Source organism: Perca flavescens, chromosome 2 (genome assembly GCF_004354835.1).
Source record: "Perca flavescens isolate YP-PL-M2 chromosome 2, PFLA_1.0, whole genome shotgun sequence".
In the NCBI taxonomy this organism is placed as follows: Eukaryota; Metazoa; Chordata; class Actinopteri; order Perciformes; family Percidae; genus Perca; species Perca flavescens.
In genome coordinates, this window is record NC_041332.1 from 817,025 (window position 1) to 831,861 (window position 14,837).

Consider the following 14,837-nt stretch of genomic DNA (forward strand, 5'->3'; position numbering starts at 1 on the left):
AGACGTATTACATAATGTCTCTGGACCAACTCGGGGAGACTGATCAGTCCGACTGGCTTTACTGCCAACGGTCGGCCGTCTGGTCGGTGTGTAGAGGTGTTAAAATTAATCAAATAATCGATGCATGGAATCGTGGATATGGACGATGCTGCATCGATAATCAGACGGCTCATAATCGATTATTTCTGTTTATAATGTAATGTAGGCCTAACAACATTTCTGTTTACATATTTTGGTATGTTTTGCACATTCAGGAGGTGCCATGTGCTCAGTGCTGTATAGTTTTATGTATCCAAGTTATTTAGTATTAGAGCTCTGCAGAATGTTTGGTTTTTGAAGCTTGAAAAGCTATGAATTAAATATCCTACATGGCTTTAATAGAAACATGATTAAATATCCTTACATGGCTTTAATAGAAACATGATTAAATATCCTACATGGCTTTAATAGAAACATGAATTAAATATCCTACATGGCTTTAATAGAAACATGATTAAATATCCTACATGGCTTTAATAGAAACATGATTAAATATCCTACATGGCTTTAATAGAAACATGATTAAATATCCTACATGGCTTTAATAGAAACATGATTAAATATCCTACATGGCTTTAATAGAAACATGAATTAAATATCCTACATGGCTTTAATAGAAACATGATTAAATATCCTACATGGCTTTAATAGAAACATGATTAAATATCCTACATGGCTTTAATAGAAACATGATTAAATATCCTACATGGCTTTAATAGAAACATGATTAAATATCCTACATGGCTTTAATAGAAACATGGATTTGACGCATCGTGATGCATCGAGATATCGAATCGAAGACATGATAATCGAATCAAATCAGGAGATCAGTGAAGATTCACACCTCTAGTAAAAAGTGACCAAAAACATGGTAAAAAGTGTCTATTGTTGTGTAACCGCCTTAACACCTGCAGGGATCAGAGGTCAGGGGTCAGAGGTCAGAGGTCAGGAGTCAGGGGTCAGATGAGCGGCGTGCTGTTACCTCTGACTCGACCTCCAGGAAGACGTCCCCGGCCGACGGCAGCTCCTTCCAGCCGACCACCTCCACCGCGGCGCTCGGCCCGGCCTCGGCCACCACGCGCCCGTTCTCATCAAACAGGAAACGCACTTTAGCCCAGCTCCTCCCCGCCACCAGGACACAGCCTCGCCTCAGGGTCCCCCGCTGGACAATCGCCGTCGTTACCGGACTGAAGAGTGACAGAGAGACAGAGACAGAGAGACAGAGACACAGAGACACAGTCAGAGACACAGAGTCAGAGAACCAGAGACAGAGACAGAGTCAGAGTTACAGACACAGAGACACAGTCAGAGACACAGAGTCAGAGAACCAGAGACAGAGACAGAGTCAGAGTTACAGACACAGTCACAGACACAGAGTCAGAGAACCAGAGACAGAGTCAGAGTTACAGACACACAGTCACAGACACAGAGTCAGAGAACCAGAGACAGAGACAGAGTCAGAGTTACAGACACACAGTCACAGACACAGAGTCAGAGAACCAGAGACAGAGACAGAGTCAGAGTTACAGACACAGAGACACAGTCACAGACACAGAGTCAGAGAACCAGAGTTAGACACACAGACACAGAGTCAGAGACACAGAGACACAGAGTTACAGACACAGAGTTAGAGACAAAGACACAGACACAGAGTTAGACACACAGACACGGAGTCAAAGACACAGAGTCAGTGTGTAGTGTGTGTACTGTGTGTACTGCGTGTAGTGTTGTAGGAAGTCAGTTGGGACTACTACTTCCTAACATTAAGCCTTGCTCATATCTGCTGTGCAAAGCATTGTGGGTCAGAACGGACCGAAAACAAGTCGGAATATTTTGTGAAAACATTTGAAATATTTTGAGAAAAACAAGTTGAAAAATAAACAATGTTTAGAATACGGAGTGGAAACAAGTCTGAATATTTGTTAATTTATTTAATAATAATTTTGATTTTGGGAGATTATGAGAACAAAATCAAAATGGAACTATGTGAAGAAACTGTGAGTTACCTATATATATATATATATATATATATATATATATATATATATATATATATATATATAATAATAATTTTGACAGTGTGCCTAGTACTTGGTGCACATCCGAATAACTCTGGCTAACAGTAAATCTGCTGTTGGACATGTCCTGTAAAGAGAGGACAACATGGCCTACAGTAAAGAGTCTCCATGATAGGAGGAGTGTGTCAGAACTTGTTGCTATGGTGATTTCCACAGTGAGGGAGTAGAGGAGGGAGGAGAAGACAGTATCTTCCATGGGTCAAACATGTCCAGTTAATGATAATTATACCTCTTAAGTTTGTTCTGTAATTCAAAAACCGTGGGTCCAAACGGTAAAAATATTATCATCACAAGAAAGATAAAAGTCTGGCGAACTCATTGATGTGGTTTTTATGTTTGTGGTGTCAAATATATGCGACACAGAGCAGGTAACAAACAGGGAACCGTCTGCTTCTTTCCAGATATATATATATATATATATATATATATATATATATATGTTTTCATTGTTTCTATCAGCAGTTGGTATGAACAGAGCCAAAAGTTTAAGTCCGGTGGATTCCATAGTTACATGTCTGCGACCAGCACAACATTTTCTACATTTTGACCAACCATGACGTATGAAGAGTGTAAACTGTAGGAGAGAGAGCAATTTGTTTGGAAAGATTTCAGAGAATCGTACTGCAGCTCCCCCCTCTGACTCCCCTATAACTCTCAACATTCCGGCCACATACACACACATTGGAAAATCTGAACCGGTCTGAAAACTGGACGATACATAAACTGTGATTTCATAGAAACCATGCTTGATATCAGAATGCCCATTCAGCCCAATAAACGCCAATGTAATGTCTTCGGTTTAAACTTTAAATTGTTTTCCTACATTAAAGTATGGCGACACAGTATGACCCCAAAGAGGGGTTGTTTTGAGCTATGTTAAGCGATTTCCCGAAGATTTCCCATTAAAGTCTATGGGAAATTTCACTACATTTTGTTTGCCGATTTCGTGAAAACCGCGCGGCAAATCTCTTAGAAAAGTCATAGCACACCATTCCCGATCATTACACACGTTTTGATGTATTTTGTGTGCATGTGTTGGCAACGCTCCGTGACTAGTAGCGGGACAAAAATGTGGCGGATTAAGTATGGGGCAGAATAGTCATTTTGCCGATTGCTGCTATTTAGGGGTGACCCCGAATAGTCGAAGATTCGATGCATCGATATGCGGAGCCTGATTCGACCACCAATCTCACAGTCGGATCTTCGCGGGTGTTATTATGAAACGAGGATCATACCATTTTGGCAATGTGGGGGTGCTCAATGTCTAATTTCACACAGAACAACTGGTTTTGTATAGTTATATTAAGTTATATACAGCCTTTAATTATGATAATGCTGTAAAAAAAAAAAACATGAAAAGAAAGAAAGAAAGAAAAGTTCAATAAATATTTTTTACGTGTGTGTGTGTAAATCCAACCACCCCTGTGAAAGATTTAAGTTTCACTTTCCCTGATCCGCGACAGACGAGGAGCATCAGACGAGGAGATTAACGTTACTTAACAATGTCCGGCAAAAGAAAATCTAAAGTGTGGATGCACTTTCAAATGGTAAAAGATTATCCAAAAAAAGTAAAATGCAAGTTGTGCCAACAGCTCATGTTCTACCACTCGTCAACAACAAACATGGCTTTCCACTTAAAACGGGTACGTTTATTACCAATAAAGACGTTTCACTCTTTCATATATAATGGCGCTTTTAATTTACGAATAGCAATATCATATGTTGGGACTTAAAATATGTTTTTTCTAGATCTACCCACAGTATCAGACTGACGACAGCAGTTCATCTAGTAGTAGTAGTAGTAGTAGTAGCAGTAGTAGCAGTAGTAGTAGTAGTAGTACCGGAGCTGCGCCAAAACTAACTCAAAGGAAGCTAGATTTGAGACCGCCATTGCCCGAGAAAAGGAAAAGAGAAATCCCGGACAAAATTGCAGAGTTTATTTTGCTTCACAATGAAGCCAGCGAATGTTGTGGACGGTGAAGGTTTTAAAGAATTAATGCGCACACTTGAGCCAGGATACACAGTTCCCAAAATAAAGCCTCTCTTAAGTTATGCTATTACAATTCTAGACTGCCGGGGAGGCTGTTCCTCCCTAAGACACACTGAGCTGCTCTCTCATCTCTACTTGTTACTTTTGTATGCATCCTGTCCCAGAAATGCTTGTTACTAATCTAGCTCTGGGGAGTTTACTCCCCGGAGTCCTTATAGTTTTTCTTCAGAGCTATGCTCTGCGATTCTCTGCATTCCCGGCTGCATCCTGCTGCGCCCTGCTGCGTCCGCAGCCTCCCCGTGCTCTGCAGCGCCACGTTACATCCCGCTACGCCCTGCTGTGATGTTCATACGCACAGAGTAGTCAGGATCCGGTATAGGAGACTGCACTACTCAGTATGACACGATGTGCCCGGCTATGACATGAACTTCCACGATAACCTTCGAAGTCAATGTGACTTCTAATGTGACTGTTATCACCACTGTTCATCACGCCCCCAACCGGCCCGTCAGACACCGCCTACCAAGAGTCTGGGTCTGCCGAGGTTTCTTCCTAAAAGGGAGTTTCTCCTCGCCACTGTCGCAACAGCCACTGCTAATGCTTGCTCTTGAGGGAATTACTGTAATTGTTGGGGTTTTGGAATTTATAGAGTGTGGTCTAGACCTACTCTATCTGTAAAGTGTCTCGAGATAACTTTTGTTATGATTTGATACTATAAATAAAATTGAATAGAGACGGTTATGCATGCGGCGGATGCGAAATACGCGTCCATACGCGCCTGCGGTTTACATGTTACCCTCCTGCTGACTAGTGTCCTGCCCCTCCCAACCCATGCGCACACACACACACACACACACACACACACACACACACACACACACACACACACACACACACTTCAACTATCAGTCGACTATACAAAGATTCGTCAATTCTGATTCGAATGTGTAAATTACCCTTTCCCTCTGTCGGTGCGGCTCTCGATGATGAGCCCCTCCACGGCGCCGCTCGGCTCGGCCTTCAGCTCCAGGACCTCGGCCAGCGCCACCGTGGCCTCAGCCAGTGCCAGCAGATTGTCGCCCTGGCAACAACAACAACACAATGATGTCATCACCTCACAGAATGAAAGGCCTTTCTTCCTCTCTGACTTGAGAGCAGAGACGTGGATGGCCTGGATGTCTCCTCCGAACTCTGTCGGTCTGTCTGTCTGTCTATGTGTGTGTGTGTGTGTGTGTGTGTGTGTGTGTGTGTCTGTGTCTGTGTGTGTCTGTGTGTGTGTGTGTGTGTGTGTGTGTGTGTGTGTGTGTGTCTGTGTGTGTGTGTGTGTGTGTGTGTGTGTCTGTGTGTGTGTGTGTGTGTGTGTGTGTGTGTGTGTGTGTGTGTGTGTCTGTGTCTGTGTGTGTGTCTGTGTGTGTCTGTGTGTGTGTGTGTGTGTGTCTGTGTCTGTGTGTGTGTGTCTGTGTGTGTCTGTGTGTGTGTGTGTGTGTGTGTGTGTGTGTGTGTGTGTGTGTGTGTGTGTCTGTGTGTGTGTGTGTGTGTGTCTGTGTCTGTGTGTGTGTGTCTGTGTGTGTGTGTGTGTGTGTGTGTGTGTGTGTGTCTGTGTGTGTGTGTGTCTGTGTGTGTGTGTGTCTGTCTGTGTCTGTGTGTGTGTGTGTGTGTCTGTGTCTGTGTGTGTGTGTGTGTGTGTGTGTGTGTTCTCTGTGTGTGTGTGTCTGTGTGTCTGTGTGTGTGTGTGTCTTTATTCACCTTGAGAGCGGAGACGTGGATGGCCTGGACGTCTCCTCCGAACTCCTCACAGACGACGTCGTGCGCCAGCAGTTCCTGTTTGACTCTCTGAGGGTCGGCCTGAGGCTTATCGCACTTATTCACCGCCACGATCATCGGCACTGGGGACAGACAGAGGACAATGTCTCTACGTCTCACTGAGACAGGGGACAATGTCTCTGTGTGTGTGTTGCTGTGTGTGTGTGTGTCTGTGTCTGTGTGTGTGTGTGTGTGTGTGTGTGTGTGTGTGTGTGTGTGTGTGTGTGTGTCTGTGTCTCTGTGTGTGTGTGTGTGTGTGTGTGTGTGTCTCTGTGTGTGTGTGTCTGTGTGTGTGTGTGTGTGTGTGTGTGTGTGTGTGTGTGTGTGTGTGTCTGTGTGTGTGTGTGTGTGTGTGTGTGTGTGTGTGTGTGTGTGTGTGTGTGTGTGTGTGTGTGTGTGTGTGTGTGTGTGTGTGTGTGTGTGTGTGTGTGTGTGTGTGTGTGTGTGTGTGTGTGTGTGTGTCTGTGTCTGTGTGTGTGTGTGTGTGTGTGTGTGTGTGTGTGTGTGTGTGTGTGTGTGTGTGTGTGTGTGTGTGTGTGTGTGTGTGTGTGTGTGTGTGGTACCATTAGCTCTCCTGGCGTGCTGTATAGACTCCACCGTCTGGTTCATGACGCAGTCGTCGGCCGCCACCACCAGCACCACGATGTCCGTGGCGTTGGCTCCGCGGGCTCTCATGGAGGAGAAGGCAGCGTGGCCCGGGGTGTCTAGGAAGGTGATCCTCTCGCCTGTAGGCAGCTGCACTGGGACGGACACACACGGACACACACACGGACACACACAGATTATATTGTAATGATTTATTCCTCCACTCATTAAGTACAACTAGTACTGCAGTTACCAAATGTAAAGGTACTTTAGAGATGCACCGATAGACCGGCCGGTCACCGGAATGGGCCGGTTTTCACATGCTCTTTTTTTTTATATTAATAAAGAATAATTACAGAGGAAGACTCTGCTGATATCGTATATTAATATTAATAACTACAGAGGAAGACTGCTGATATCGTATATTAATATTAATAACTACAGAGGAAGACTCTGCTGATATCGTATATTAATATTAATAACTACAGAGGAAGACTCTGCTGATATCGTATATTAATATTAATAACTACAGAGGAAGACTCTGCTGATATCTATATTAATAAGAATAATTACAGAGGAAGGCTCCGATGAGAGAGATTTTATATACATACATACATACATACATACATACATACATATATTAATAATTACAGAGGAAGGCTCCAATGATAGATATATTAATATTAATAATTGCTGATGAAGGCTCTGATGATATATATTTATTAATATTAATAATTACCGATGAAGGCTCTGATGATATCGTATATTAATATTAATATTAATAATTACAGAGGAAGGCTCTGATGAGAGAGATATATATATATATATATATATATATATTAATAATTACTGATGAAGGCTCAGATGATATATATATTAATAATTATTCATGAAGGCTCCGATATCGTATATTAATAATATGAATAATTACAGAGGAAGGCTCTGATGAGATAGATAGATAGATAGATAGATAGAGTTATTAATAATTTCTAATGAAGGCTCCGATGATATATATATTTATATTAATATGAATAATTACAGGAGGAAGACTCCGATGATATCGTATATTAATAATTACTGAGGAAGACTCCGATGATATCATATATTAATATTTATAATTACCGAGGAAGACTCCAATGATATCGTAAATTAATATTAATAAGAATAATTACTGAGGAAGGCTCCGATGATAAATATATTATTAATAATTAATTACTGATGAAGGCTCCAATGATATCGTATATTAATATTAATAATTACTGAGGAAGACTGATATCGTATTTTAATATGAATATTAATAATTACTGATGAAGACTGATGATATTGTATATTAACAATTACCGAGGAAGGCTCCGATGATATTTATATTAATATTAATATGAATAATTATTATGAAGGCTCTGATGATATCTATATTAATAAAGAATATTTACAGATATTATATTAATAAGAATAATTACTGATGAAGACTCTGATGATATATTAATATTAATAAGAATAGTTACTGATGAAGGCTCTGATGATATATTAATAAGAATAATTACTGATTAAGACTCTGATGATATATTAATATTAATAAGAAAAGTTACTGATGAAGACTGATGATATATTAATAAGAATAGTTACGGATGAAGGCTCTGATGATATATTAATATTAATAAGAATAGTTACTGATGAAGGCTCTGATGATATATTAATATTAATAAGAATAGTTACTGATGAAGGCTCTGATGATATATTAATATTAATAAGAATAGTTACTGATGAAGGCTCTGATGTTATATTAGTATTAATAACTACAGAGGAAGGCTCTGATGATATAATAATGAGAATAATTACTGATGACTCTGATGATATATTAATATTAATAAGAATAGTTACTGATGAAGGCTCCAATGATATATATATTAATATTAATAAGAATAATTACCGAGGAAGGCTCCGATGATAAATATATTATTAATAATTACTGATGAAGGCTCAGATGATATCGTATATTAATATTAATAATTACTGAGGAAGACTGATGATATCGTATTTTAATATCAATATTAATAATTACTGATGAAGACTCTGATGATATTGTATATTAACAATTACCGAGGAAGGCTCCGATGATATTTATACTAATATTAATATGAATAATTACCGATGAAGGCTCTGATGATATCTATATTAATAAGAATAGTTACAGAGGAAGGCTCTGATGATATATTAATAAGAATAATTACTGATGAAGACTCTAATGATATATTAATATTAATAAGAATAGTTACTGATGAAGGCTGCGATGATATATATATTAATAAGAATAGTTACAGAGGAAGACTGATGATATATTAATAACTACCGAGGAAGGCTCCGATGTGCTGCGTGATGCCTCCGGCCTCCGTGGAGACGATCTGACTCTTCCTCAGGCTGTCCAGCAGCGTGGTCTTCCCGTGGTCCACGTGGCCCATGATGGTGACCACTGGGGGGCGTGGCATCAGCTGGGACGGGTCCGCGGGGGGTCTGAGGGGGAGGCAGTGGGCAGGGGTCAGAGGGCAGGGGTCAGAGACTCAGGAAACAACAGAGAACACACATGTTACTCTAACTGGGTTAGAAACCTCTCGCTAACACCAATAGGTCCCTATAGAGCTTAGCCCCGCCCAAGACCATTGTGATTGGTTTAAAGAAATGCCAATAAACCAGAGCACGTTTTCCTCCAATCGCAGCCCAGATAAAGTATCCTGTATCTCTCTGAGTGTGTGGTACCTGGGCAGGACGTCCTGGTTGGCTCTCTCTGAGTGTGTGTCTCTGAGTGTGTGTGTGTGTGTGTGTGTGTGTGTGTGTGTGTGTCTCTGAGTGTGTCTCTCTGAGTGTGTGTGTGTGTGTGTGTGTGTGTGTGTGTGTGTGTGTGTGTGTGTCTCTGAGTGTGTCTCTCTGAGTGTGTGTGTGTGTGTGTGTCTCGGAGTGTGTGTCTCTGAGTGTGTGTGTGTCTCTGAGTGTGTGTGTGTGTCTCTGTGTGTGTGTGTGTGTCTGAGTGTGTGTGTGTGTGTGTGTGTCTGAGTGTGTGTGTGTGTGTGTGTCTGAGTGTGTGTGTGTGTGTGTCTGAGTGTGTGTGTGTGTGTGTGTGTGTGTGTGTGTGTGTCTGAGTGTGTGTCTGAGTGTGTGGTACCTGGGCAGGACGTCCCGGTTGGCTCTCTCCCGGCTCTCGCTGAGTTTGGCCCATCTGAACTTCATCCCCGAGCGAGTCACGGCCTCTTTGATCCAGCGCTCGTCCAGCACCGAGTCCGGCGTCAGGGCGTCCAGGTCCACGGGCGTGTTGAGCAGCGCCTCCAGGACGTGGTCTGGGGAACCAGGACACTTTGAATTAACTTTATTCACACACACAGGACGTGGTCTGGGGAACCAGGACACTTTGAATTAACTTTATTCACACACACAGGACGTGGTCTGGGGAACCAGGACACTTTGAATTAACTTTATTCACACACACAGGACGTGGTCTGGGGAACCAGGACACTTTGAATTAACTTTATTCACACACACAGAGTCTGCTCTCTCTCTCTCTCTGTGTTTCTTACCAAAGTCTTTGTTCATGGCCGCGGCGAGCGCCGCCACCGTCATCTTCTGTCTGATCTCCACTTCCTGTTTGTCCACTTTCACTTTCACCTTCTGGTTCTTCTGATCTTTCCTCTGACCTTTGACCTGCAACACACAGCACACCCCTCATCCATGAGGGCTACCAGTCGACAGACACACAGCCAAGTGGATATGGCTATATCCTGATAGAATATATCCTCTAAACAGCTTTTAGCCCCAAAACATCACAGACATCAACATCACAGACTACAACATCACAGACTACAACATCACAGACTACAACATCACAGACTTCAACATCACAGACTTCAACATCACAGACTTCAACATCACAGACTACAACATCACAGACTACAACATCACAGACTTCAACATCACAGACTTCAACATCACAGACTTCAACATCACAGACTTCAACATCACAGACTACAACATCACAGACATCAACATCACAGACATCAACATCACAGACTACAACATCACAGACATCAACATCACAGACTACAACATCACAGACTACAACATCACAGACTACAACATCACAGACTACAACATCACAGACTTCAACATCACAGACTTCAACATCACAGACTTCAACATCACAGACTTCAACATCACAGACTTCAACATCACAGACTTCAACATCACAGACATCAACATCACAGACATCAACATCACAGACTACAACATCACAGACATCAACATCACAGACATCAACATCACAGACTACAACATCACAGACATCAACATCACAGACATCAACATCACAGACATCAACATCACAGACATCAACATCACAGACATCAACATCACAGACATCAACATCACAGACATCAACATCACAGACATCAACATCACAGACATCAACATCACAGACTTCAGACGGCCAGCTGGACCTTGTGACCTTTCTGCATCCATTTATGGTGCAAATGTCTTGATTTATGTAAAGGACATTATAATAGGTTTTTGGGACGGGTTATCACTACCCAATGTGAGGCGCACATGCGTCCCTTTGCAACAAGTAAGTAAGTAAAGTTTATTTCTATAGCACATTTAAAAACCGCTCGCGCTGACCAAAGTGCTGTACATAGCGCATTAGCCACAGGGTAATAAAATAAAATAAGAAAAATAAAATAAAACACGTACAAATCAGTGATTTAGGCTAAAAAGTACATCGAAAGACAAACACTTAATTACAAACGTAGCAGGATAAGACGATTAAGATACCGGGAAGGCCAATGTAAAAAGATGAGTTTTGAGCCTGGCTTTGAATATCACAACTGAAGGGGTAATTTCTGATGTCAGGTGGCAGTCGGTTCCACAGCTGGGGGCCAGCCACAGAGAAGGCTCGGTCACCTTTTGGGTTAAGCCGGGACCGTGGGACATGGAGGAGGCCTTGGCTGGAGGATCTGAGGGACCTGGGGGCTACGTGGTGATTAATGCTATCTGCTATGTATCTGGGGGTCAGGGCGTGAAGAGCTTTAAAAACCATCAACAGTATTTTAAATCGTATCCTAGAATGGACTGGGAGCCAGTGCAAGGAGGCTAGGACAGGTGTAATGTGTTCACGCTTTTTTGTATTCGTGAGCAGCCTAGCCGCTGCTTTTTGGACCATCTGAAGCCGAGCCACCAGAGTCAGAGGGAGACCGAAGTAGAGAGTTACAGTAGTCTAAGCGGGAGGTTATGAAGGCATGGAAGACTTTTTCCAGATCATTGTATGACAGAACAGACTTGAGTTTAGAAATTATTCTTAGTTGGTAAAAACTGGACTTTACAACAGAAGCCTACAAGATGCTAACGGCGTTTTGAGCTAACGTTAGCAATCAAGTAGCCTACTTGACTGCTAGCTACAAGTTAGCATCAAACACAACAAAGGCTGTCACTGGAATGGCGTTTTGAGGTAACGTTAGCCATCAAACAATCATAGAGCGCTAAAACGTTTTTTAAATGATTTCCATCTTCTGTTGTTGTTTGTTAAGAGAAATGTTTATTAGTTTACAGATTCACAAATGTCAGTAAGACACGTTATGCCGCAAACCGTTAAAATCTGAGCATGCGCGACTCACATCGGGTAGTGACATGGGTTGCACTGGCCAATCTCAGTGGTCATGTGACCACAGAGTGACATCCTGAATGGCGGGCTGTGGCCGTGTGGGTCAGGCTCACCTGTTTGGAGGCTAACTTCCTGGTCTGTTGGCAGGTGAGAAAGGGGGCGGGGCTCCGGCGGGACAGAGACAGGAGGCTGGCGAGGGGAAACGGGTCAACGTGGACGAGCCGGCGGGCGCCACGCATCACTGATGACATCACATTCATACCTACAGAGAGAGAGACAAATTGGCTTTTTACCGAAATATCGTACACATTTTAGACCACATCTACACTCTGCACACCCTTATTAAAAACTACACCAAAATTAAAAATGGGAAAATATTTGCATGTTTTATAGACTTAAAAAAAGCTTTTGACTCAATATGGCACGATGGGCTTTTTTATGAACTTATTGAAAGCAGTATAGGGGGCAAAGTCTATGACACTATTAAATCACTGTACACAGAAAATAAATGTGCAGTAAAAATTGGCTCCAAAAGAACAGAATTCTTTAAACAAGGGCGTGGAGTGAGACAGGGAGGAAGTTTGAGTCCAACACTGTTTAACATTTACACCAATGAACTAGCAGCGATGTTGGAACAATCTGGAGCCCCAGGTCTCACACTTCATGATACCAACATCAAGTTCCTGCTCTATGCCGATGATCTGGTTCTGTTGTCCCCAACAGAAGAGGCCTGTCTGTCCTAGAGCAGTACTGTCAGAAATGGGCACTGACAGTCAATCTGAAGAAGACCAGTGTTATGGTATTTCAGAGGAGAGACAGATCTCGGGGAAATAGCCAGAGTTACAACTTCACTCTGGGCAACACCACACTAGAACAAAAGGGATCATATAATTACTTAGGGATTGAAATGAGTGCATCAGGGAGTTTCAACCTGGCCATAAACACACTATGTAATAAAGCTCGGAGAGCTTTGTATGCAATCAAATGCAAATTTGGAAAAACAAATATCCCCGCAATAATTTGGCTAAAAATCTACAATTTTCTGATAACACCAATAATGCTTTATGGAAGCGAAGTTTGGGGCCCGATTTCAAAACCAGAATTTAAAAACTGGGATTAAACTCCCACTGAAAAATTACAATTGGAATTCTGTAAAATGATTCTAAAAGTTCAGCCAAACACCCCAAACAATACATGCTGAGCAGAACTCGGTATATTCCCTCTGAACATTAAAATCCAAAAAAGGTCAATTACATTTTGGCAGCATTTAAATCAAGATGTCCCCCCCTCAAACAGCTGGCTCACAGGTAGACAGACAGGTAGAGAGAGACAGGTACACTGAGCTAAACACAGTCAGTAATAGACAGACAGGTAGAGAGAGAGACAGGTACACTGAGCTAAACACCGTCAGTAATAGACAGACAGGTAGAGAGAGAGACAGGTACACTGAGCTAAACACAGTCAGTAATAGACAGACAGGTAGAGAGAGAGACAGGTACACTGAGCTAAACACCGTCAGTAATAGACAGACAGGTAGAGAGAGAGAGAGACAGGTACACTGAGCCTCAGAGCTGCCACAGACACAATCCTCAGTCTTCAATCAAAAGATTTGAAACTAAATTAAAAGACTAAAGTATTTACAGAACAATGGCAAAATGAAAATAAAATACAACACAAACTCCTCTGTTATTAATCCCTGAACACAGATATAAAATTGGCTGAATATCTCAAAACTAAAAATCCAAAAGAAATACGAATTTTAACAAAATCCAGAGTCAGTGACCATGAGCTTGAAATTTAAAGAGGTCGACATTTAAAAGTGTGGAGACCAAGAGAGGAACGAGTCTGTACACACTGCCACCACTGTGTGTGTGTGTGTGTGTGTGTGTGTGTGTGTGTGTGTGTGTGTGTGTGTGTGTGTGTGTGTGTGTGTGTGTGTGTGTGTGTGTGTGTGTGTGTGTGTGTGTGTGTGTGTGTGTGTGTGTGTGTGTGTGTGTGTGTCCGCCCGCGCAGGGCTGTTGTTTATGTATCAGTCCGTGATGTCATCGTGTCCATCCTGGTCCAGTCTGGTTCCCCGTGTGCAGGTAACAGTTACTGGACTTTTATTATGGGACCCATGTTACTGTAGGAGCTATATTCTGGTGTCACAGACACCGAACTAGTTCATATAGCTGCTGGGTGTTTGTACAGCAGACATGCCTTAGAAGCTGAGAGTTTTATTTTATCGTTGTTATTGTGTATGTTAGAGGGTTAGGGTTATTAGTGTGTATGTTTATGAAGAAACTGATCTCTAGCAGACACATTAAAAGGTGTTTGGTGGGTAAAATGAAAGCCGAATTAGTTACTAGAACCCACCGGACCAGATCATCAGGGAATAGTTGAGTTATCTCAGGTGAGATTACCTGCCGGACCTAAAATACGAGTTTTCCCGCTGAAGTCTGGCGAGAGTACACGTTAAGAACTACACAAGGTCGGTTCTTATGGCGCAGGGCGCGTTAAAACCGAGCGCACACAGGTAAACTGCGTCATAGCTCACCTGACAGAGCCGCGGGTCTTCTCTCAACTCATCCTGAAGGAACGGCTTCACCTGCTGGTCGAGATTCTCCCGGTTCACCGTGAAGTACACCTGCCACAGGGAGCCGCCATGACAGTTACTGACAGACGGATATCCGCCTCATTCCTCTTCTTCTTCTTCTTCTTTGGG

At 42.3% G+C, this 14,837-nt stretch overlaps 1 protein-coding gene across 3 annotated transcripts in view; it reads right to left on the bottom strand.

The window, feature by feature from the left end:
- mtif2 (mitochondrial translational initiation factor 2) overlaps positions 1 to 14,837 on the bottom strand; it is a 22,404-nt gene extending 7,567 nt beyond the window's left edge. The window contains exons 1-9 of one of the 3 annotated variants that reach the window (XM_028590422.1): positions 14,670 to 14,837; positions 12,247 to 12,395; positions 10,062 to 10,185; positions 9,653 to 9,824; positions 8,846 to 9,006; positions 6,474 to 6,650; positions 5,854 to 5,993; positions 5,064 to 5,188; positions 1,022 to 1,226 (exon numbers count right to left, since the gene is read on the bottom strand). In XM_028590422.1, the coding sequence (XP_028446223.1) occupies positions 1,022 to 1,226; positions 5,064 to 5,188; positions 5,854 to 5,993; positions 6,474 to 6,650; positions 8,846 to 9,006; positions 9,653 to 9,824; positions 10,062 to 10,185; positions 12,247 to 12,393 (1,251 nt within the window). In that variant the 5' untranslated portion in view covers positions 12,394 to 12,395; positions 14,670 to 14,837. Of the gene's footprint in view, positions 1 to 1,021; positions 1,227 to 5,063; positions 5,189 to 5,853; positions 5,994 to 6,473; positions 6,651 to 8,845; positions 9,007 to 9,249; positions 9,258 to 9,652; positions 9,825 to 10,061; positions 10,186 to 12,246; positions 12,396 to 14,669 lie in introns of those variants that run through there. The other 2 variants (XM_028590429.1, XM_028590436.1) reach the window with 2 other exon arrangements.